The sequence below is a fragment of the Tauraco erythrolophus genome, chromosome 14 (assembly GCF_009769465.1).
Source record: "Tauraco erythrolophus isolate bTauEry1 chromosome 14, bTauEry1.pri, whole genome shotgun sequence".
Classification (NCBI taxonomy): domain Eukaryota; kingdom Metazoa; phylum Chordata; class Aves; order Musophagiformes; family Musophagidae; genus Tauraco; species Tauraco erythrolophus.
Window position 1 is genome coordinate 15984820 of NC_141478.1, and position 24265 is coordinate 16009084.

Sequence of the window (24265 nt, forward strand, 5' to 3'; positions counted from 1 at the left end):
ATCTGTACTGAATACTCTGAATATATTTTACAGTTCTTGTATATGCCATGATGTATGTGTCATGCATTCAATGCTGGGTATTTTTTTGAATTACTTTCCCTTTGGAAAGCATTCTAATTTTAAAAAAGAGAGGAAGAAATATAATCTAGGTCTAAATTCCTTCTTAACATGTTAATGACTTTAAAATCATGGTTCTGCTATTACTGAACAAGACATTACATTCTCTGCTTTCTCCAATTCCCTGCACCCAGAAATTAATTCTGAATAGAAGTAACCAGAAAATGATATGGATATGGATCTCTGCTGATAGTTCTAACATCGTAGTTGCTCATCATATCTGCAAACAAAATTCCAGGTTCCTCACCCCTTTCACAAATAGCCCAGGTAGCTCCAGGGAGAGCAGAACAGAACAACCTTCCCTTTGTTAAACTATGGGATGAGTTTTTACGGATTATCTCAGACCACTGTTGTCTTCCACAGTACTTCAAAGCATTATAGTAGTGTCTGATAATAATGAGTTCAGGAAGGAGCAGCTGTATTTAGACACCAGAAAAAAAAAAAGCTATTTCCCAACATTAATCGTGTTTTAGTAAACAATTAGAAGTTCGACTTCTAGTAGACATTGAATAGGTTTGATTTTCAAAGGAGAAAAAAGTATTCTCTGCACTTTAATGGTAAAGAATCATAGACAGACAAAATCATCCCTGATAACTAAGGAGTTAATTTTTCAACAGACACTCATATGCACAACTTCCACTGTATCTGGATCTCTCCTCCTCAAAAAAACATATGATATTTCATGGTTTCGAACCCTGGCTAGTGTCCAGACCTTTGTCTAGTTTCCAGTAAAGTTTTCATTTACAAGTCTTAAAGCATTACTATCACATCTGTAAATTTCAGAAGAGACTCCAAAAATTCTATAATTAAGAAAACCATATGCCTTCTCATCTTTTGAGGTGATTCAATCCAAGCCAGTCTCCTGGATTAATCTGCTTCTTCAGGTAAACAGAAAATTTAGTTCAAATATGGTCCAAATGGAATTATCATTATTATTACTATTTGCAAGACTTCTTTTTACAGAAAAAAAAACCCTCTTTCTTCACATTTACTACCGTTCTCATTATTGTTCATATGCTCCTTTCATCTTAGTTTGGAGTTCACGTTATTAGAAGAACAACAGGTACCACCTAAAGCAAAAAACACTAATAATGCGAATAACAATTAAATGCTAATGGTGAGAAACAATAATTGAACTATTATCTTGCATATCCCAATGTGCATTACATTCAGATGGCTACTAGACCTACTACCAGGTATGCAGGTGTGTCTCCTTTATTTATTTATTTATTAAAATCCCAATTTTTAAAAAAGTTTCATTTTGTTCAACTAGGAATCACTCTTTTGGTTTTACCTTTCAGTAAGAAAACATGATTATCTCAGGTCAAATCTAAAAGTGTTTTGGTTTGTCTGCCAAAACTAACCCCAAAATGTTTTACAAGAAACTTTGCTATATTACAGTGGTATTTAGAAATCTAGCCTTCAGTTAGTCTTTACTGTACCTCATAAAAACATCATTAACACAAAGAAAGGAAAGGTAAAGGGCTGAATCTCCTCTGAGGTATCAAGAAGTCACAACAACATTTCTTGCTCGTGATTACCATGCTGCTCTGCGTGAAGGTCATTTATGATAGTTCAAGGACCTGTGTGGCCATGTTGCATTGCCTTTCCTGAAAGAATTCATGTTAGAGCATGATCTTCAGAGAAAAAGGAAATTAAGTCAGCCACTCACTCACCTGGGTAAGGGCTAATTTTCCAAAGATAAACTCTTTAGAGTTCCAGAAAGATCTTGGCACTCTTAGTTGCAACTAGCACGGGAAAATTTTCAGCAGTTTTATTTTACTTTTTCTGTAAACTGACCTATGAAACTCTGCAGTTCCCTTCAATTATGTCACTGAGTCACTGGTATGCCATTTTTAGCAAGAGTCTGTCGTAGAAGCCAAGCTCTTCAGACTCTATTTCCTTCTCCAAGTCATTACATAGATTAACAGATTGAAGCAGATCTTTGTCTAATAACACAACAGATTCTATTGGAATTTTTAACTTTCAACGGCCATGAAGAAGTTCAAACCGTATTTTTAATTCCCTCTCTCAGACTTACTGGCAAGCCAAAAGTCCACCCCTTAAAGCACCACAAGCACCTTCACAGTCGATGTATAAAGAAAACAGCTATTTATTAGACTTGTTTTCTGTAACACGTACAAACAATATGGAGACTGACAAAGCGCCTTTGCATTGCACAAACATTGAGAGTGCAAAAAGAAAATGAAAACAAGTCATAAAACAATGAAAGGATGTGTACAATGGAACAGGCACAAGATACTTTTTTTCTTTTCGTGCTAAAAATAGAACACAGTGCTTATCTTTGTGCAGAGACTACTCACCACAGTCTGAATAAACCAGACATTAAGAATATCAACATCATTAAAACTTTCCAATTTTCAGTTATCAAGATTCACTTTCTCCTAATATCACATTCTTCATAAGCTGAGTCCTCTCAGTCTCCAGAATCCAACAGAAATGCTCTTAAGTAGACAATGTAAAGGAGAAATGATCAGCTGGTCCTAGCTAGCTCTCACAGTTAAAAGCGCCATTAAAGAAAAACGTGAGACACTGAAGCTAAGAATTTTGACAACTAAATCTTCACTAACTTTGAAGCTTTTTAAATTCCAGCTCTTGGAAAAGGCTGAACAACTTTCTACAATAATGTTTCCCAGCTATGAAACATAATATTGCCAGGAGTTACTTGGAATGTACAATAATTAGTGACAAACAGAAAGCTGTGCACATCCAGTGCAGTTCAGTTTTTTGGGAGTTTTCTTGCCAGAATTGCCATTCACTTAACCCAATTAAATATGCTGTTTGTATCATGTCTTTTCATTATATTAAAATAAAACCTTGAACGGAGTTTGTAACAGAACTGACATGCTGCAAAAATATAGCCTGATCTAAAACAAGCATGCATTCACATTGAGGTTCTTTGTACTGTGTATTATAAGATGCTACTACTGCAAAGAAATAAATATGAGAATTTTCCATCACTAAATATGCTTGCAGGATAAAGGCTCATCTGTAAATGTATTAGAAGTACCTTGTAAATTATCAGAATCTTATCAAGTCGATGTCATAGGAACTCAGGATACATTTGCAGATATACTATTGAAATTGATATGCTATGATTTTAGACGTTTGCTGACAACATCTAGAGACATAAAAATTGTGATATAGGAGAAAAAAAACGTGCTGACTTAGAACTACTGTATTTTATCTTCTAATATTGATGCGATATTAAGGAACTTCTATGCAAGAAAAATATGAGAAGTCGAAATTAACTAATATTAGTTCTGTTCCAACACAGATCATTTTAACTTCTTTCTCAGTGAATAAATTACTTTATTTTCACCCCTGAGAATATTTCTTGATTTCTTAGGTCTAATTAAAACAAAAGTCTCTTCCCATACCATTTTAGTGGTGCTGCTGAGCAGCTGCTGCAGCTTGAACTCACCTGAACTTGGTAACAAGAGATATGCGCAGTGTTCTGTGAGTGATTAAGTACCTTAAATTATTGGCACTAACATTTGCGCTTCCTACCAAAAACATCTTCCCTGATGCATCTTGGAATTATATTTTCCCTCTTCACAGCCAAATCACAGTGGTGACTCATAGTCAGTTTTGTTATTGATTACTATAGTCAAGTCTTTTTACCCTTGTGTCACTTCCAATTTACTAGTCGCATTTATAGAGAAATTTCTATCAACTGTATGACCTTGCACTTCATAGTGTGAGATCCCTACCAGTTTCTGTTGCTGTACTTTCAAGGTCATCTAGGTCTTAGTGTTTAACATTTTGGTTTCCTCAGTATTAGCAAATGCCTCCCAAATTTTGTCAGTCTTGAACTTTTCCTGCTTGCTGCTTTAATGAAAATAGTAAAACAAGGTTAGACAAAAAACAGTCCCCAAGGAACACCATTAGTAAACCCTCTCCACTCTAAAAGTCTCCTTTTCAACACAAAGAACTGTAACCTCTCATTTGTCTAGTTCATCACACCCTAACTTTTCTTCTACTAGTCCCCATTTCTTCTAGATTAAGTAATAATTTATTATATGGATAATTTTCAGATAAATAAACAGTCTGAAGTCTTAATAGAAAGAAACACCAGGCTTGCATGTCACAATGCGCTTTTGTAAGCTTCTGCTTTATTTTATTGCAGTTTTCAGGAATTTATTTATATTCATGTTTTTCCTTCTAATTTCATAATGTTGATAAGACCACAGTTCACCCTGCCTCCACTTTCTTAAATATAGATACTATCCCAGGCACCTAATAGACATTTCTGAAAATGCTGACCTACACATACCAAGCTTTTTTATCTAAAAATGAAACCACAAAAAATATTAGAACTAGAACAAGAACATTTCATCTGGCCTTTTTGAGAAAAAGAATCATTTATGATGTGATCTAATAGTTTCAAGCGGTCACCTAAGTCTCTACGCAGTTATAACCCCGAATAAAATGGTTATTTGAGTGTAACGATGCTTGCTCAGCAATCAGTAGCAAATGCACATTAGTAAAATATGCTCTGCAGAGTTAATAGCTGATGAATGTGCTTGCCTGTGCATGCACTGACACTGTAAAGTCACAACACCTAAACTGTGTTTTTAAAATACGCATTCTACAAGGGCCCGTAGCAATAAGATCAGTATTTCCTGTGTAATTGTTCTTGTTCAAGTAGATGGACTCAGAGGCACATCTATCCCATCTCAAACTTTGATAAAGTTCACTTCTTGGACCCAAAATGTACAGCTTAGGCCCACCTGGAGCAATTATACATAGCTAGAGTTTCAATCTTACTAGTTTACTTCACCTTATAAACTGTGTTTCACTAGTAACTACCTCCCCTTTTAGATTCCATCCTATTATGACTTTTATGAATTTCATTTCAGAGGCACTGGGATCACAGAGTCAGCACACTAGAACAAAGAAAGCTCAGCAAAACTTCGAAACCAAATTTCGACTCTATACAGACACAACTGAAGAAAGCTGTCAGATTTTTTTTAATCAGTCGGAGACTCTTGACAAATGCAGTTTCAATGCCTCTCTTCCTCTGGTGATGATAGTCCATGGCTGGTCGGTATGAACTCACATTTTATTTTTAATTCAAACTTCTGATTTGATACACTTTCCTTTTCATTGTGCTAGTGCCAAAAGTAACTTCAGAAGAAAAGTTGTGATTAGAAAGATGGTGGGTTTCCCTGGTAGCAATCATGGCTAGAAATAATAGAAAGTGGATATCCCCCACTGAGATTCTGAAGGAAAAGTCTACAAGCAATTTTTCACATGGGAGTCCCATGCCAAGGATTAGATTCAGCCCCGGTTTAGAACCAGTAGAGTTTGAACAAGTAACGGAATTAATGTGCTATGCCTCTGGAGGACTGAATACCAGTTTCATTTCTCTGATATGTTCACTGCCAGATATTTACAGACTTATTGAAAAGAAGTGCACCCAATCTCCCCACATCTTTCTCACAGATACACCTTTAAAGAGAACTCTATAAGCTCCTTCAGCTGAAAATGAAGTCTTCAACATCAATGAATTATCTCTGAACTGCTTCCAGTTAAACTATAAAAAAAAAAATAATCCACCATTAAAACCTTTCTCAAAAGCACAGCAGTACTAAGAGTGACTTTTGATCAGCTTCTCAGCTGAAAAAGAAAACAAAAGGCAGGATAAGAAATGATGTAATTTTAAAGGATCCTTGATTCTCATAGAACCAATATCAACACAGAAAGTGGCGAAACACATCTTCCTTGCACATCTGCAAATATGCAACACCCTTGATGGATATAACTCTCAAACAACAGATCTGACTTTGGACGAAATATTGCCCTAGATTACTTTAGCCAAGCCTCCCAAATAAGAATTTGTTCAAAATCTATACCCTCCTCAAAGACAAACCACAGACCTGAAGCTGCTGCCATTGAAGTTTATAATTCATATTAACTTAATTTCCAGAGTTGTTGGGCCCTTAGAGAAATACGTATGGAAACTCAGAACTGAGACTCCCAAATTCTGTTAAAACAGCAGAAGAGATAAGGATGCTCAATCACTTGAGGAAATACGTGCAACTAGAGCAAAAATTAAATTTGATAGATTAAACAATAATTCTGGTCCATTAAATCAGAAGCAGTCTTTGATGCTAGCAAAGAAATTGTGATCAGGTCATTAAAAAAAAGAATGACTAAAAAAAAAAGCAGCAGATCTCAAAATGTAAAGGCTTTGGAAGGTAAATGCCTGCTGGTCTGCAATCCTCCAACTTCCCTCCCTCTCCAACCCTTTTAGCTTAAATTTACAGGCACAAGCTGATCTTGAATGAAATAAAAAATTTACAGGGCATTTCTGTCTTTTTCTGTCTGTCTTTTTCATCAGTAATACCAATTATCTCAGGATGAATGAAAGTATTTAGAGACATCATTTCACCAATAAGAGTTCATATTACAAGACATACACTATCATACAGTTGTTCTATTGATTCTTCATTTTTTTGTCCACCTAAGCCCAAAGATTCTCAGCACTGAAGCATGCTGAAGCCCCTAAAATCTAGTTATCAGCATTGAGTCCTCCTTGTTTATATTCTATTTTCTGTTTCCTTAAACTTTTCACAAGAATTATTTAGCAGACTGCTTTCCCTTAAGATTGTTGGTTTTGGATTTTGCTGTTTTTTTTTTTTAAAATAAAACAGGTGGATGGGATATTAGAAGCTTGGATTTGGAAAATGGCAGCAGCTCTGAAGTCTCAGCATAAACAAATTAATGTGATCATTGCAGACTGGCTTACATTTGCTCACCAGCACTATCCCATCGCTGTGCAGAATACACGCTACATAGGACAGGAGATAGCAGACTTCCTGGAATGGCTGGAGGTAAAAGCCTGCAGATCTACATATTTTTATCTGGAACAGACCTGTTTACCTGTTCTTATGCTTCTACCACCTTTCTGAAATACTATCCTGCTTAATGCTGTTCATTTCAATCACTTATGTTTCTTTAATACATTGCAAATTTTTCTTCCATAAACTTTCATATGACTTCATGAAACTTTCATCACGCAAGAGAAAAAATGAACAAGTAGTCTTGTTCATTAAAATGTTGTGATATGTGCAGACAGCTGACAGAGTCCCACACTTTGAAAGCAGGCACATACTATCACTTGCAAGTGGTTGCTTTAGTAAAATGGGTTTATGTTATATCTGTGCTTAATTTCTACTTTTAATGCAGAATTCAAACATGACATTGTGTCCGATTTTTCCCTCAGTTCCCCAAAGATTTTTCTAAAATAATGGTTTAGAGACACAGAATGTTAAAGGGAGACCTTTTAAGGGGACAGACACATCTCACAAAGCAGATGACATGGAGGCAGTAGTGAGTACAGTCACACCAATGTAGTGACTACATATCAGAACTCTTGCTACTTAGGGAGGAGCAGTGGCCATGGCTGGACTGAAGAGGCTGCAGACAAAGTCTGCAAGGGATTGTTGTTCTTTGGCACCATTTAAGAAAAGGCAGAAAACAAACGACAGAATGAGAATCACTCATACAAACAAGGCACCCTAAGCAGCTCTCATTTAAGCTATCTCTAGCACTAATTTAAGCTACCTAACTTGAAATGAAATTATACTTCTGTACCTTGCAATAAATTTTTGAATACATTAAATACAGTGAGGCATAAGGTGGAAGGGAAATACACTGCAAAGCTGGCTGATTTGTAGCAAATATCACTGACAGACTAAGCTGCTTTCAACAGGAACGGTAGGGCTAGAAGAAGTTGTCAGATACCATGCCCAGTTATGGACAACAGGCACACAAGAGAAGGTAGACGAGGCAGAGTCACTATTTTTCACTGTGGCATTACAAGAAACCTTAGCACTTGGTCAAACGCAGTTTGAGTTGCTAGGGCCTAAAGTCATATTTTGAAGCTGTTTAATTATTGAATGAATCAAACGATGGACTTTCTTCTGTTCTCAGGAGGACAAACCACATTGTCAACAATAAAGACAGTCTAATTTCTCCAGTGTCAGAAAAGAATAAATGACTTGAATAAATGACTCCTTGCTCCAGCATTGTAGGTAGCTTCTCATGTACGACATGTTCCACAATTTAAATACACCACAAATTTTCACAGCATTCTACTGAGCATATTCAAGCAGTAAACCTTCCTTCTGCTAAGAACCACCTCTCCTGAGTTTAACAGTTAAAACCACCTGAAATCCAACTCCCATAACTATCTATCCACTATGCTTGTCTGCTTACAGGCAGGTAAGTATTTCAATGGATGTTACAAGAACTGCAGTGCTGAAAGAATAAAAATAAAGTAAGTCTTAGTGCTCTTAGTCCAAGAGTTAATAGAGTGTGATCAGTAACAATCTCAATAGCATCCATCTCAATAACATCTGCCAAGAAATTTGGTCAGATCTTATGATGTCTAAGAGTTGCCTCTCTCTCTAAAGAAGGTTGCCAAGTTTCACCTTATCATCACAAGAGACAGGTACTGAGACTGCAAAACTGCTCTACTGGGACAAGTAATATCCACAACAAAATTAAAATGGAAGTTTGCCTTTCCTGCAAGAAAAACATGCTACATTTTTCAAGTCAGAAAAAACTTTGAACCTTGCAGCTCAGGTGAAACGCTTGAGATCCAGATAGCATTGATTAGGCAGAAAGAAGGGCCTGAGGCCCAATCTGCTTTAGTTAGTTTGTTTCAGATCAGATACCCAGTTTGGTAGAAATGAGTCCAAGAAACGTCATTGCTGTATCACTTAGCACGTCTGATCAATGTTTTGATGCTTTGGCTTCTAATTTGGCTTGTGCTAGTATCTCAGGCAAAAAACGCAAGGCACTTTCCACAAAGGATTGTTTTACACTGAAGTTAAAGGACAGATACCCATTTTATAGTCATAGGAAAGTCAAATGCTGCTGACAAAAGGCAATGCATATTTGCATCGCTTGCAACGACAACAAAGATTCTACTATCTGTGCCAATGGTTTTCCTGAGCATAGCAAATAAGTAGCAGTGCCCAAATGCGTGGCATTTTCCTGCCCCATGAAAAGGAGGCAAGGAATAACATTCAGCCAGTGAAGAAGTTTAGTGCATGATCCATGCACCTCATTTGACCTCCATCGTCAAATTTCTTGTGTTGTAATTCATATGAGCTAAGAATGCCACGAAGTATTTCACTGTTTACTTTTCACATTTTCTGCATCTAAAACAAGCTGCCGCTATCTTCCAGGAATCCATTCAATTTTCGAGAAGCAATGCTCATCTAATTGGGTACAGTCTAGGAGCTCACGTTTCAGGGTTTGCTGGAAGTTATATCAGCGGTACGAAGAAGATTGGAAGAATTACAGGTAAAAGACTTACAACTTTAAGAAATGTATCACTCAACTGATTTGCTACATAGATACTTGACATATCAATGTCATATCAATATTTAGATGTTAAATAGCAGTATTTGCCATAATTTGGAAGTTTCATCTCATTGCTTTAGAAATTAGACTTAGCAAACTTAATGCAAACACTTTTCAAAATGAAGTATCATAGCATTTCTAGCTTTTATCTTTCCTACCTCAGTCCAGACTATGACATACAGAATGTACAAGTGTGGGGACTACAAATCATAAACCAAAGATTCAAGTTGTATGTTGCTTGAATTTATCTTGTGCCCACTCCCAGTAAGACCTTAAATTAAAGGTTAGCCACTAATCTTGGATCATCTTTGGTCACTATCTTGACCCAAAGCCATCCAAACACATTGTTCATTGTTAGCAACTTCTTTTAAAAAGAAAATCACACTAAGGAAATTGTCTAACTGTGCTTCAGCTTTCAATTGCGGTACATTGCACATACAGTGAACTTAAGTCAGTTCTCCAGTGGCAAAAATTACAGTCCTGGATTACATTTTACAAGAAGCATATCATTAAGCATCTATTAATTAGGGATATTTTAAAGTAAACAGAGTTAATCATAACACTTGATTGCTTTGACTGGTGGAATTTTGAACCTTCTGCAATGTTTTTTAACTGCATTAATTACGAGTGTAATGAAAATAAATTTTTAAGGCTATTGATACACTGTATACAGTATCACATCTAACACACAGTGACAGCTTAAAAAAAAAACCCTAAAACAGAAGGGCATTTTACATCAGGCCCACATCAGCTACATTTAAGTTATCAGAGAGAACATTTTACTTTGATTTGGGAGTGAGGCAAATATGCATGACTGTAGCTTGAAGTCCCAATTCTGATTCATAGATTCATTGCCACATACCATATTCCCTTATACAATCAGCTCTTGCGACAGTGCCTGCACGCCAAGTAGCTAATTTTACACAATGTGTCATGATATTACACCTATGTACACACTGAAGGCCTTTAGTTCATCAGTGCTGCTTGTTCAAACCATATTAGTACATCAAACCTCAATAATGGATAAGTAAAAATCATTAAAACACATTATTTATAACAGCTATATGCATTCTTCAGCAAAAATTATTCAGACTTGTAACAATAAGCTCCAAAAAGCTATTAAAAATAAAAGAAAATGTATGCCTTCAGAGTGACATCCCTGCTTGTAGCTTGTGTTATTAGTCTTGATGAGTTACACCTATGCACCTACCTTAGTCCATAGCACCAAACAAAGAATCTCAAATTTAGAAGCCTGTCCTCAAAACTGAAGGCAGCTTTAAACTACGCAGGCAGTCTTTTTCCATAAATCAGCTCCCAAACAAAAAGAGCACCATACAAAAATATCTAGCAAACTACAAATCAGCAAAACTCCCTATGTAGAATATTATTTTTCTGAATATGGGAATAATTTGCCTTGAAGACTTTTAAAGTTGAAAAATTATTATAAACAATATCTAACAAACATATAGCTTTTTTAAGCAACAAATGAAGATTTATAAAGTTTCAGGTCCCAAATGTGGGCTAAAAGTCAACTGTGTTGTGGGACTGGTGTCTTCAAAAGAGCCTCTGAAACACATGACCTCTAGAGTATGAAAGAGCAAAATTAAGTAAACATCCCTCGAGTGACAAATCAGTAGAGAGCATGGTTTGTCTACGACAAACACATCTATCTCTGGGTCTGTGTCCTTGTGCATGTAGCAGTTACTGTTTATTACAGTGTCTGTGTTTACTTTACCTTTTGGTGTAACCACCTATCCTCTGCAGGACCAGTGTTTCTAGTATTGTTTCTATCAGTGAAAGACCTTGTAAAGTACCAGTACTGTCTGTTTCTAAATATTTATCACAGAGTTTTCTCATAATAGTAACAGAACAGCCCATCTGCACTAGATCACAACTGGACTATTTGCCTTTATTGCAGGCCTTGACCCTGCCGGTCCCTTGTTTGAAGGCATGTCACCAACAGACCGTTTATCTCCAGATGATGCAAACTTCGTAGATGCAATTCATACATTCACTAAACAGCACATGGGTCTCAGTGTTGGCATCAAGCAGCCCGTGGCTCATTTCGACTTTTATCCCAATGGAGGTACCTTTCAACCTGGCTGTCACATCATGCATGTGTATAACTACATTGCACAATACGGAATCACCGGTAAGTACCAATGGCACAAAACGGGAAGCAGCATTACAGCTGCACTGACAGTATCTCTAGGAAACTTTACATATTTCTATGGTCCTAAACAGTATCTAATGGGAGTATTATCTCCCATTATATGCAAGGAAATTTCATTTCTACAAACCTGATATTCACATGTATTGAGTTCCAACTGTTCTTACTGACTCCAGTAAGGAATTTGGCTGCCTAGCCCTTCTGAAAATGAGGCTATGAGCATCCTGCTGTCAAGTACTTCTGAATAATTTCAAAGGTATTTGTTTTAGTGACAGAGGAAATGAGAGAAAACTTATTCTAATTAAGCCAGATTCATCTAGTGTGCAATTAATTATTTCAAATCAAACACAGGGCTGTACTACTCACCTCCTTAGTTCATCTTTTCCCAACTCCCCGTCCTTTGGTTGTGCAGCTGATGCTCTCTCTAGGACCTGACTGCCAATGCACCAGGCCAGGTTTTATATATAGAAGCTTATTTCCAATGTACCTAAAGAGAAACATACAAAGAAACTGATGCAACATACCAAAAAAAGATAAATGCACCGTGACAATCAAGACTGTTCACTGAAAAACCCCAAGAGTACTCTTCACCCAGTATACTGCATTGCAAAAATATTTCTCATCTATCATCACATTACCTCAAAGTAATAATTAATGACAAATGTGAAACCAAGCATCAGCTAGAACACTTATCAGTGAAGACATAAAAACAGTCCATCATGATAGATCCCGACTACAGAGAAGAAAATAAATTTCATAATTTGATGACACTTAAGGAAAAAAAAGATATTTACTTCTTGTAAAAGCAGATCTAGGAATTTAATAATTTTTGAATGTGTTTAATACATTTTTTTCCTCCTTTTTCCCCAGTCATAGCTGCAAGCAAAATCAAATTCAACATGAGAGTTTGTCACTCTGATAGGGCCAAATTAAGACATTACCAAGTAAGCATCCAAAAGAAAACAGTGTTCAATGAGACTGCTGTCTTTAATGTGGCATGATCTGAAAGACTGCATATAGCCTCATATTGTATTTCATATTGACCAAAACAGCCAGGACGAAATCAAGTTTCATGTTTACAGTCTTAAAACAGTCAGGTTAGAGAAGTTTAAGCAGCAAATGATTCAATTTTTTTATCATGTGGCTTCAGCCAAACTATTTTGGATGATCCTAAAAGTAAAGTTGCTACAGTGTACGACTTCTGAGGCAAAATCATGATGCTTTAGTAGTAAAGCGGGTGGGGGAAAACAGTAACATATGTTTATAGTTGGTTACTGTATTTCTCTGCAGTTGAAATGATAAAAGGGGGATGCAAAATATCATTGCTTGCATTTTTTCAGGTATCACTCAAACTGTGAAATGTGCCCATGAGAGGTCAGTTCATTTGTTTATCGACTCTCTGCTTCACAACGATAAGCAAAGCACAGCATACTGGTGCAACGACATCAACACTTTCAACAAAGGAATGTGCCTCAGCTGTAGGAAGAACCGGTGCAACACGCTGGGCTACAACATCCGGGAGGAAAGCCTCCCAAAAAGTAGACGACTCTTTTTGAAAACAAGAGCACATATGCCTTTCAAAGGTTTGTAGGAATACTTGTTACAGTCTCCAGATTGATCACGAAGTGTGAGAATGAGCCTAAGCTTTGTGATCCTGTTTACTCATTTATTAAAGCTTATAAAATCTATGGGAATAATCAATTTGCTGAGACAACTGACAATCCCAGCAGGCCATCTCAACGCCCTTTCATCAAGATCCCGACTCTTAGTGTTTCTGTGGGAAAAAGGAGCATGCTGCATGCTAACTGCAGGCTAACTGTGGATCTGAGGCCTCAGAGATGCTTAGGGTCCTGATCCCCAGGATTTTCCTACAACTGGCCTGCGTGAGTTTGTACAACATACGCAGGCATACAGCCAAGTCAAAAAAGCAGCATAATTGCTCTGGGATGTCTGTAAAACCTCCTGCTCCAAGTTTGCCCAAATTTTATCTGCAATTAGTCTACAAGATGACATATAAATTATTACTTTTCAAACAACAGATAGACAACAGAATAGCAGGGACTTTTACAGAGCATAACTGTAGCACTAAAATGAAATGACTGGTACTCTAGCTTTATCGCCATTAAATTACTTTATGGAGAGCACAAAGTAAGAATCTTCCAAGCTCAGAGAGACAATCAATGCCATTTCTTGCCCGTATTACCAGACAGAGGGGAAGCAGTCTGACGGAACCAGGGCCCGTCTCCCAGTCTCCATCGCAAAATGGCCTGGGCCTGGCTGTCGGCTGATCACGACTCGGCTGCCAGACAGCCCATGAGGCAACTGCTGCAGCTGAGCCGACATTCACCTGCCAGGGCGAAGGTTTACCTGTGTTTTAAAGCAAGCACAACAGTGTGGCATGAACGGCAAGGACACACCTCTTCTGAGGGACTTTGGGTGCAGGCGCGTTTAACACGCAGTGCTCCTCCTCACTGTCTGCCTTCCTGGCCGTCGATGAGGCACATGGCGAACAGCAGCATGGCACAGCCAGCGCAGGGGTGGCGCTTGGAGCCGCAGGCGACCATGCAAGGAGGAGACTTGTGAGGCGAACCCGCCTCCTGGCCGAGCAGCCCGCCCTCCCCTCAGCCCCTCGGTGCCCGGGCACCGCCGCCTCACAGCCCGCCCTTCCCTCAGCCCCTGGGCACCGCCGCCTCACAGCCCGCCCTTCCCTCAGCCCCTCAGCCCCCGGGCACCGACGCCTCACAGCCCGCCCTTCCCTCAGCCCCTGGGCACCGCCGCCTCACAGCCCGCCCTTCCCTCAGCCCCTCAGCCCCCGGGCACCGCCGTCTCACAGCCCGCCCTTTCCCTCAGCCCCCGGGCACCGCCACCTCACAGCCTGCCTCTCTGCCCGGCACTGCTGGCAAGGGGGTGCCTCCCTCTTGCTGGAGAGTATCAGCCCACGGGATCCCCACCCAGGACACTGGGGTTGGGGAATGACAACAGTGTGCCCCTAGCACGGGCACTCTGGGGCTTTCTAGTCCTGAGAAGAAATGGTTGAAAACGCTCCTTGCAGTACACATCTTGTTTCCCCACAGTGCCCAGTACTCAACTGTGATATCACAGATTTAAAAAAAAAACATAAAAACTGAGGTACTTTAAAAATAATTTTGGAAGTCCTCCACTAACACAGCTGCAAAGTACATAGTGATGGCTCCGAGGGAGCCAGCTCAGCCCTGACTGGTACTCAGAGCAGCTGAATCTGCTCCATCTCCTTTTACACTTTTTAAAACTCCTCAGGAAGCTACGTGAAGTAGATTTAAAATTCTGTTCTAGAAGCTGTGTCTAGTTCCTGATGTTATTTTGCTGCAGCACAGTCAGGTCACTGTCAGAATCAGGAAAGCTAATTGCTCTGAGAACGCACCTGGGCACAGAAACACAACCCCTGTGCGGCAGCCCTGCTCTGGACACAGAGACAGTTTCAGCTTGTGGTAAAATATCTGTGTCCTCTTGACTTCGATTTCAATTTCAAGCATGTTGCATTTTTATACTTGGAACTGGTTTTGCTTAAAAAAACGGTCCTTGGCGCATACGCAGATATCGGTGCCTGAGACAATAGTTTCCTTTCACAAAAGCTCCCAAACAAGGCGGCAACTGTGGGAGGGTGTGCACAAAGTCATCTTTGTAATGGTCTTAAAAAAACAGTTGAAGATCATGTGAGAGGCCCAAACAGAAGAAACTCGAGGAACTCAGCATTACACTTCACAATTCTCTGCGTCTTCATGAAATCTGACCTTTCGTTTTCAAGTTAATGGCATTATGTTCTGTACTGTATGCTAATCCAGTTCAAACAAAAAATAGTTGTTATGAAGAAGTTAACATTTATAATAACGCTGTGATGGGACTTCCTGTCAGAGTTTTTATATGAATACACTCACCTTTTTCCTTAAAGTGAGCATCATAACCACAGCAAAAACCTAGGTTTTATCAGAACATACACTAGAACAACCAATTTTATGTGCAGAGAAAACTAAGAGCGTAACAGGATAGTAATAATCTGTAATTGATCTGTAAACAAGCCTCTCTGCCTCTTGGTGCTCTTCAGGTTTGCAGCAAAGAATCGACCATTTTGTCTTCTACTGAGTGACACCTTCCAAAAGAAAATGCATTGTTCACTAACTTACAGTAACTATGAAACATCAACAAAAGGATACAGCTTTTCTATCAAATATCTAGCATTGTGAACACTCAGAGCTACACAAAAAAATAAATCTATTTGTGCACGCACATAAAAAGATGACTCCCTTACCAGTACGTTGGGGCCATTCTCAGATGTACTGAAGCCTGAAGTGGGTGAGGAGAGGAAATGAGGAAAGAGCATCTTTCCACTCAAAAACTAGTGTGCAATAACATTTACCAGAAGAGTTTCCCATGCATAATTTGACCAGATTGCAAAGGTAAATGCAACATTCCTAATTCTTCCAAATACTTTGTGGTCTTTGTTAATAGAAATTACTTGGGGTTTTCTCCCTTAGCACCTAAATCTATCAGTTTTGTCAAGAAGGCGGCTGGTAGAATCACAAGACAGAAGAGTTCTGTGCATGGCCTCTAGCTGTATGTTGGTGGGTTTTTTTTCATAATTTACTAAATGTCAAACAGCTCATAATCAGTACACTGATGATTTCTTAGGCATTCTTTATTCTGACAATATTCAGTTCAAAGACTTTATCTTAAACACTGTTCTTCCAGAAAACCGCCAAATCTCTAAGCATTAATGACATCTTTCTTACAGTAGTGTGCTTGAACAAAGCTATGTTGTTAATGGATGCATGTTAAGCACAATGTATCATTATGCATTCAAGGAAAGTTTGTGAGTCATCTGTTTTGCAGGGCAATTTTCTAGCCGATGAGAGAAAAAGCCTGACCACATTGCATAAGATCTTCAATTTGTATCACACATTTCTAGCCATGTCCAGTCATAAGAATTTGTCTGCTGAGCAGATAGGAGCTTGCCAGAAATACTAACAATTAAACTTCAGAAAAGCTGAAATATTTCCCAGGGAAGAACCTTTTATCCTACAGAGAACTCAGCCTAGGTTACCTTTTTTCTCTATCCTTTTAAATAGAGCAACAGAAATCTATCGCTTCTTTGGCGATTAATTTAGTCACTGCAAATTCTTCCTTTCTACAGTCTATCACTATCAGTTCAAGATCCACTTCATCAACGAAATCCAAGGCAAGCAGGTAGAACCAACTTTCACCATCTCTCTGACAGGCACTAAGGAGGATGCTAAAAACCTGCCTATCACACCGTGAGTACTGATATTACGTGTCATTGTACAAGTGAGAAACAAGGTGCCAATTTATAATACCATATCATGCACATAACCATGCAATGAGTGAAATGGTTTAGTACAGTTAAGGGAAGATGAACTGGAAATTGTCCTTCTCTTCACCCATACTCCCTAAAGTCACAAACTTTCACAATGTTCATACAGTTTTTGCATGAAAAATCTCTATAAGACAAGTTTAGTAGTCTGGGAAGTTCCCCTGAACATTAAGTATCCTGTATACTTATGTTCAGTCCATCCCATGGCTAACACAGGAGGTCTTATCAATTAAAACACAAAGAAATAAGCAGTTGTATATAAGGTAAAGGACTTTGGATATTTCTCATGATGGACACTAGCTGTATTAACAAAAGCAAAGGCATCAGTGTGGGTCAGCCTTTGCTTTAGCAGACAAAAGATGTAACGTAGATGCTATCATAGGACACCTTTTCTTTTGCTGTCAGAAACCGCTACTGCTTCACCAGCTGTTCAAGCTTCTCCCACTTCACTTCTTTTCTACCATGCTGTCATATTTCACCACTTTATGCACCTGGAGGAAGAGTATCCTAGAGAAAGTAATGTTCCCCCCCTGGAGAAAGAAGAGGAAACATAGTTCTTTCTTTGGTTTTAAAGAGAAGAGAAAATACTCCCCCCCCCCTAAAGGGGGGGGCCTTTAGTCTATAATAATTAAGACAGCGCTGCTCTGGTTTTTGTTTGCTGCAGAGTTGAAGGTATTAATGGGAATAAAACCTACTCTTTTCTCATCACCCTGGACACTGATATTGGTGAGCTAATAATGATCAAGTTCAAATGGGAAGGAACTGCAGTTTGGGAAAATATCTGGGACACAGTTCAAACCATAATACCATGGACAAAAGGCACCCGTCGACCAGGACTTATAGTGAAGACAATAAGAGTGAAAGCAGGGGAAACATAGCAGAAGTAAGTGTAATAAACCCACTATTTTTCTGTAATAACAGCACAGATGTTTGGCACACAGGTTATCCTAGTCCAAATACAAGCATCTGAGTCCCAGCACTCATATCAATGGTGAATTTATCCATGTACAAATTCTGGCTTTCCCCCTGCCCCTTAGATCCAATCGCATGATTTTTAAGTCACTGAAAGAATTTCTTTCTTTGTTCTCAGGTCAGAAATGAATAGTGTGAACTATTCTGGCACACTAGTGACACAAATCTGAGTTTAAGGCACGATAACCTTGGGTGACAATTTTGTTGATACATGGGAATAGAGGATAGAGAAGGAGTTAGCGCACAGATCCAAGGAATAACTTTAACAAGTTCCACAGCGTAATTCTTCTACACAATTAATGACAATAACTGATGACAATTTCTTATTTTTAGAATGTGATTATCTCACTCTATAGGACCAAATGAAATTTCAAAGAAACAAGACACTATGTAAGATAAGTATCGACTCCAACATTAAGGCTATGAAAAATTCAAATTCCTACTTACAAAAAATAAGTCGAATTATAATTATTTGAGTTTCAATACCTACTTCATAGAGAAACTCTGTCTGCATCACCATTAATGAAAGTCCTCATTGAGAGGATCACATGCAACTACACAGTCATCTGGTTATTCACTGAAGTTAAGGTTTGTATAACAAAATTCCCTTATTTTTGTCTCATTCATTTAAGAGCTAGCCCAGTGTCTGATAGTTGATAATGAATTACTACACTGTGCAGGCTGTCTAAGAGGCTCCTGGAGAGATAAACTGTGGAAGCAAAGTTTCAACTCCAGATATTTTGAAACTTCTCTAGTGGGCATACAGAATGTGTTCAGTCCTGGAAAACAGAGAGACTATCTACACTTCTACATACCACACTTTCACCAGTATTTGACAGTAATTTTGGCACTCTGCTTGTGCTTTTTTCTATAGTATGAATTCAGTGATGTTAATTTTGTCAGCTGAACTCTGAAATAGCAACAGAGAGCAGTTTTCTAGAGAAAAAAAAATTCTGAATGACGAAGTCTGTGGTTTGGGGTTTTGTGTTTGGTCATGAGTCTTTTTTTTTTTGTTTGTTTGGTTTTTATTTTGCTTTCTCTCTTTGTTTGTTTTGGGGTTTACTTGAGGGGTGGGTGTTCTTTTTTTCTTTTTCTCTCTGCTGATTGCTTTGAAATGAGATCACCAAGTCTGAAGGGCTTTGTTGTCTAGATACAGTAATGCTAGTAACACTTTTGAAACTGCTTATTCACAAAGAAATTTCAGCCAGAAGACAGAATAACAAAGCTTGTAATGATTCCCACTGCTTTAATCCTTTGAAAAATTTTAAGTGAGCATTTTAATTAAGGTTAATAGGAAAAGCATGTCTTACCTGGAACTGTGGTTCAGTCTTAGAAGGTGAGTTTTTCTTCCTACAGTCTTTTTACCAGCACCAGTTATGACTACTGCAGACTTTCGGTGGAACAATACTTATGGGCAGAGCTGCATCTCCGTGATACTGACACAAAAGACAAATCAGACAATTTAAGAAGACATTTTCATAAGAGAATCTGTGTGTGCTGGAGGGCAAAGGAGGGATATTTTATTGGGTTTTGTCCCCCTGAAAATGTATTTTGTAGGTATTTTCCTCTCCTAATCCAGCACTTGGTACATGCTTCTGCCATTAAAAAAAAAAAAAAAAATCATTTCTATAACATCTTAAGCTGTTTTAAAATCAGTGATATCAAATCAGTACTGACCTAGCTGCCAAAGCAAAGTAAAGCATAGTATACATTGAAAATTGAAGAGCTCCATTTAAACACAGATTTTTGTATCTTGAGAAAAAAAAAAGTACGAAGGCTGTGAAAGGATTATGTGAGGTACACTCATTTTTCTAACCAGAAAGCTCCTGTCCAATACGGCTGTGTCAAATTGTCACAAGCCAATTACTACTGATGTACTAGAGAAATCCCAGGAAATGGGTAACTAAGGTGGGTAGTTACTTTACTAACAAAAAATTATGCTTAGAAATTTTTTGGCTGCAAGCAGAAATGGGAATTTGTGTCAAGATTTCAATGGATAGTGATTACGTGATTTTTTTTTTTTCTGTGCAATCTGGGCTTGTCATGGAATAGAAATGACATGTTACTGTTGAAATACTGTATTAATGCTTGAGGGGGAAATGAAAGATTATTAGGTGATTCTAAAAGGAGAAAGGATACTCAAAGAAAAGTATTTTCTTGGAAGAAAAGAATGTGTAGATTTTGGTCTTCTTGGAAGACCAAACATGATCAATTTAAGAATTAGCAATTTTGGAAATTCAGTATTAAAACAAGGTAGTAAACACAAGATGTGTTTTGAGTTATCTTGTGTTTTCTTGAGCATTTGAACAAACTGTTGACAGTATTTTATCACCATGTACCTTTACAATGTTTGTGATGTTTATATACATGATAAATTTTCCTTTGTTAGATTATCTAATGACACAGACATAACAGCAGAGATTTAAAAAGTAGTTAATAAACAGCCTATTAGGAGCAATAAAATACCAGATTCCAACATATTTGAGTTCCAAATATAGAAAACGTTTATGTAGCATATGTAGTTGCTAATGTTAGCATCCTATATAACTGATTTTTAGCAACCTCACAACTAAATACTAGTAGTCCAGCTAAGTACTAGCAGGCCAACAATCCTCGTAGTAATAGTTAAGAGTTGAAACAATGACAATGGCCACCAAGAATACAAAGACCAAGTCGCTGTGAGGGTACGCTATGGACGACAGCATGCTGTGTATGATACCAGACAGAGACGGACACAACGCGCTCAATACACAGAGTTGCCTGCTCCTTTTGCTCTGTACCTACTACGTGGCTGTCAGTCAAACCTGTTTCCTCACAGATACCTTCCTGTAAAAGACAGGATAAAGAAAGTTAGATCCAGCGTATCTAGAGAGCACACTTTTATACAAATAACAGCCCTAAAAAGTAACATTATACTTACCTGCTGTGTTTTCTTTCTAGAATGACATTTTGTTCTCAAAGCATTGACAACCTTCACCTTCATCCAGCCCAAGAGAAAACATTTGTGAGGTGTGAAGATCGTTTTCGGAGACACAACAGAAAATGAGCAAGAACACGAAAAACAACTACTCACCAAAATACATTCAAAATACTTTACATTTAGTAAAATGCTTTAAAAATACACATTAAGCTACACAATAAGCTACACTAAGTTTAAATATCTTCATAGTTTTGTAGGTGCTGAAGAAAATACATTAAAAGCATTCAGATTTTGTGATGCAATGGTAATCTGAAGTATGTGCTTTGTTCGTCTATGAGCCTACTCTCAAAGTGATCAACAAGCAATATCATTGATGGCAACTCTTAGTCTTAAATTGTTCAAAGTTTTAAAAAACACTTGCTCACTACAAACAAAAATATTAGTATTTGAAAGAATCATTGCCATAAGCCTTTGAAAAACTTTGTTGGATTTAAGGGGAAAAAAAACAGAGCCTCAATTCTTATTAAATACTTTGAAACATTAATAGTGACTACTGTCAGTTACATCTATCCTAAATAATTTTCTAATGAAGTTAAACAACTCATAGAAGAAAATATTCCCAAATAGGTAACATCATTAACAAAGAGTTTGAACTTTTTACTTGATAATGTTCAAAACCTACATTTAAACATGTCAACATACAGAATGCTTAAGCTATCTGTCATAACCACATGACAAGCCAAATAACTACGCCACCTAAAAATGCTCTACTAAACTTGGTCCTATTGGAAAATGTTTTGCTGTTTTAACTATTTTAATTAAAGTACTGATTTAAATTACTAGTAATTTAATTATTTTAATGATATACTACACGCAATTCTAGCAAAACTAAGTTCAGTTAACTTTTGCATTAAAATCATATTTACTTGTTCATGTAAGGCCTGATATTTAGATTTTCAAATCACTGTATTTTAGTATGATTGGATTTTAGTATGACTGCATTTTAGTACTAAAATCACTGATTTTAGTAATATTTGTAACCACATGAATAAAAACACTCATACACCTTCAGTGCATATAAACAAACTTTATAAATTCCAACATATACAATTCCCTTGTTTCCTACATCAGAATATAAACTACATAAAGAAACATTATTGTTTCAGATTATTTTTATTTTATGGTTAGTGCATACTGAAATAAAAATCAATATGCATGTCAGAGTATTTAATTTGTCACTTTGTAATGCTAAGCACAAGATTCATTAAAAAAAATGTTTCTACAACTCTGTATTGTAAATGCAATTTGTTTTAAATGTTCTCTAAACGGAAAAAAGAAGTGCAAGATAGTCGTAAGACCTCGAGGAAAGCATGTTTTCCATACTAAGATATTGCAGGGAATTTTGAATCAAAACACATACAGCTGTTACCAGGATTAAAGCGAAATCCATTTAAAAAGCATGACAAATGAACAAGTCGAGCAGAACTAGCAGCTCTGCAAGCAATGAACAGCGATCAAATGTTGGATGCAGTCATCTTTACCGGCGATTCAGAACATTAACTTCTAACTTTTCAAAGTTGTTTTCAGTAACTACCGTTCCTTTAAACAAACAGGAATATTCAGGTTGACTAAATATGATGGGAACTGAAGCATACTTACTTTTCAACTGAGAATGGTTGTTCTTCCTGAGGTGCACTTTTCAGAAGCTGATCTGATATTTAGAATTGCCACTTGGAGTAGCATCTTGATTAGGAGAAATATTTATAAGATTTAGATACAAACTGCATGTAAAAGAATCTTTAGATCTTTACTGAAAACCAAGTTTTCTGTTTTAAAAGCTTTTGCTCAATGAAGCAACTGTTTTTTCTAACACAAAAAGTACTTCCACCTTCTTTGTCAAAAATTACAATTTTAAGTGAGTAATTCCATGCCTCAGGTTATGCCCAATACTTAAATTACCCAACATAGTTATTTTATTAAAGCTCTTTAGATAAACACAGAAAATATTAGTCACTCACCTAAATACAATAGCCAAAAGTCAAATCTGAAGAGGGAAATCTCAGCAGCTAGTATCCCTGAAAGAGTTAGGAAAGCACCAGACTTTTTTAGAGAATGGTTGGGTTTTTTTTATGTTTGCAGTGGCTATAATCCACTGGAATCACTTGCTAAAGACCCACTGACAGCATTTTTAGGGTCATGAAGTTAAATTGGACTGTGTCCTGAAGAATGACAGACAAGGAACAAATGACAAAGTGGCCATTTTCATTTTCCAAAGCACAATGAAAAATGAGACAGAGAGAAGTATGTGTATGTGGCTAACTCAAATTATGCATCTCCCTGGATTGTTTCTAGAATTCTGGTTTTGCTTCTGGAAAAAGCTAAAGATCTGCCACTTTTTATGTTTAGAGTTGGTTTGTTTACAAAACACTTGTTTATTTATAGAAGAATTTAAACACTGTCATTGGAATTGCACCTACAACATTGGTTATCATCAATTTTTTAAGTGATGAACTTTGTAAGCTTCCTGAATCAAATCCTACCCCTAATTCCTGAAAAAAGGCTTTGTTCAGAAGATATCGAAGGATGACAGAGCAAGAGACACAGGCTAGAAAGAACTGGACTGTGCTGCTTTTCTCCAGTGCAGAAACTATAGTGTTTTGCTATAGCTGAAAAAGAAGCACTAGAGAGTTGGTAGACCAGCTTTTAATGAGAATTGTATGACGTCAATCATACATATTCACAGAGTCTTTCACTGCTTTCCTGTAGTTACACATCTTAACACTTAGAAACATTTCAGACATCAAAATTGGCATTTCTTTCACATTACTATCACTACCTTGATAAAAGACCAATAAAGGGATCTAAACTTTAAGAGAAACAAGCTTGAAAGCATTAATTCAGGAAAAGCAGGTGGAAAAAAAGGTCAGAGATGTCTACAGTGTGCTGAAACTCAAGTAACAGGGATACTGCAGTTTGAGGACTAAGGAAGTTTCTGAGGAACAAACATTCTCCAGTTTGACTGAAACAAGCTAGTACATCCTCAGATAAGACAATTTGAAAACTTTATAAAAGTCAAATAGGAAAATTAAAAAAACATTCAGTATTTGACCTCTGGCAGATTTGAAGATACTTAGTCTGACATTATTTTTCACAAATTATACATCCAAATAAATCCTGTCCCTGTGTTTTGACAGCCATTAGACTAATTTCTGTATAAAAATGAAATAAAGCCCAAGTTACAGTATACTCAAAGTCTTACAATATATGAACATAATACTAAAGTCATACCTAGAATTGCAAGTTCCTATAGCAGTGCCTT

At 37.4% G+C, this 24265-nt stretch overlaps 1 protein-coding gene across 1 annotated transcript; it reads left to right on the forward strand.

Annotated features, from left to right (window-relative positions):
- The first annotated feature begins 4975 nt into the window (after positions 1 to 4975).
- On the forward strand, positions 4976 to 21072 carry LIPC (lipase C, hepatic type). The gene is given in 8 exon segments (XM_009977860.2): positions 4976 to 5188; positions 6798 to 6977; positions 9342 to 9459; positions 11438 to 11671; positions 13030 to 13272; positions 16857 to 16977; positions 17719 to 17937; positions 20967 to 21072. Coding segments are annotated over 8 exon segments (1434 nt in total).
- The last annotated feature ends 3193 nt before the right edge of the window (positions 21073 to 24265 follow it).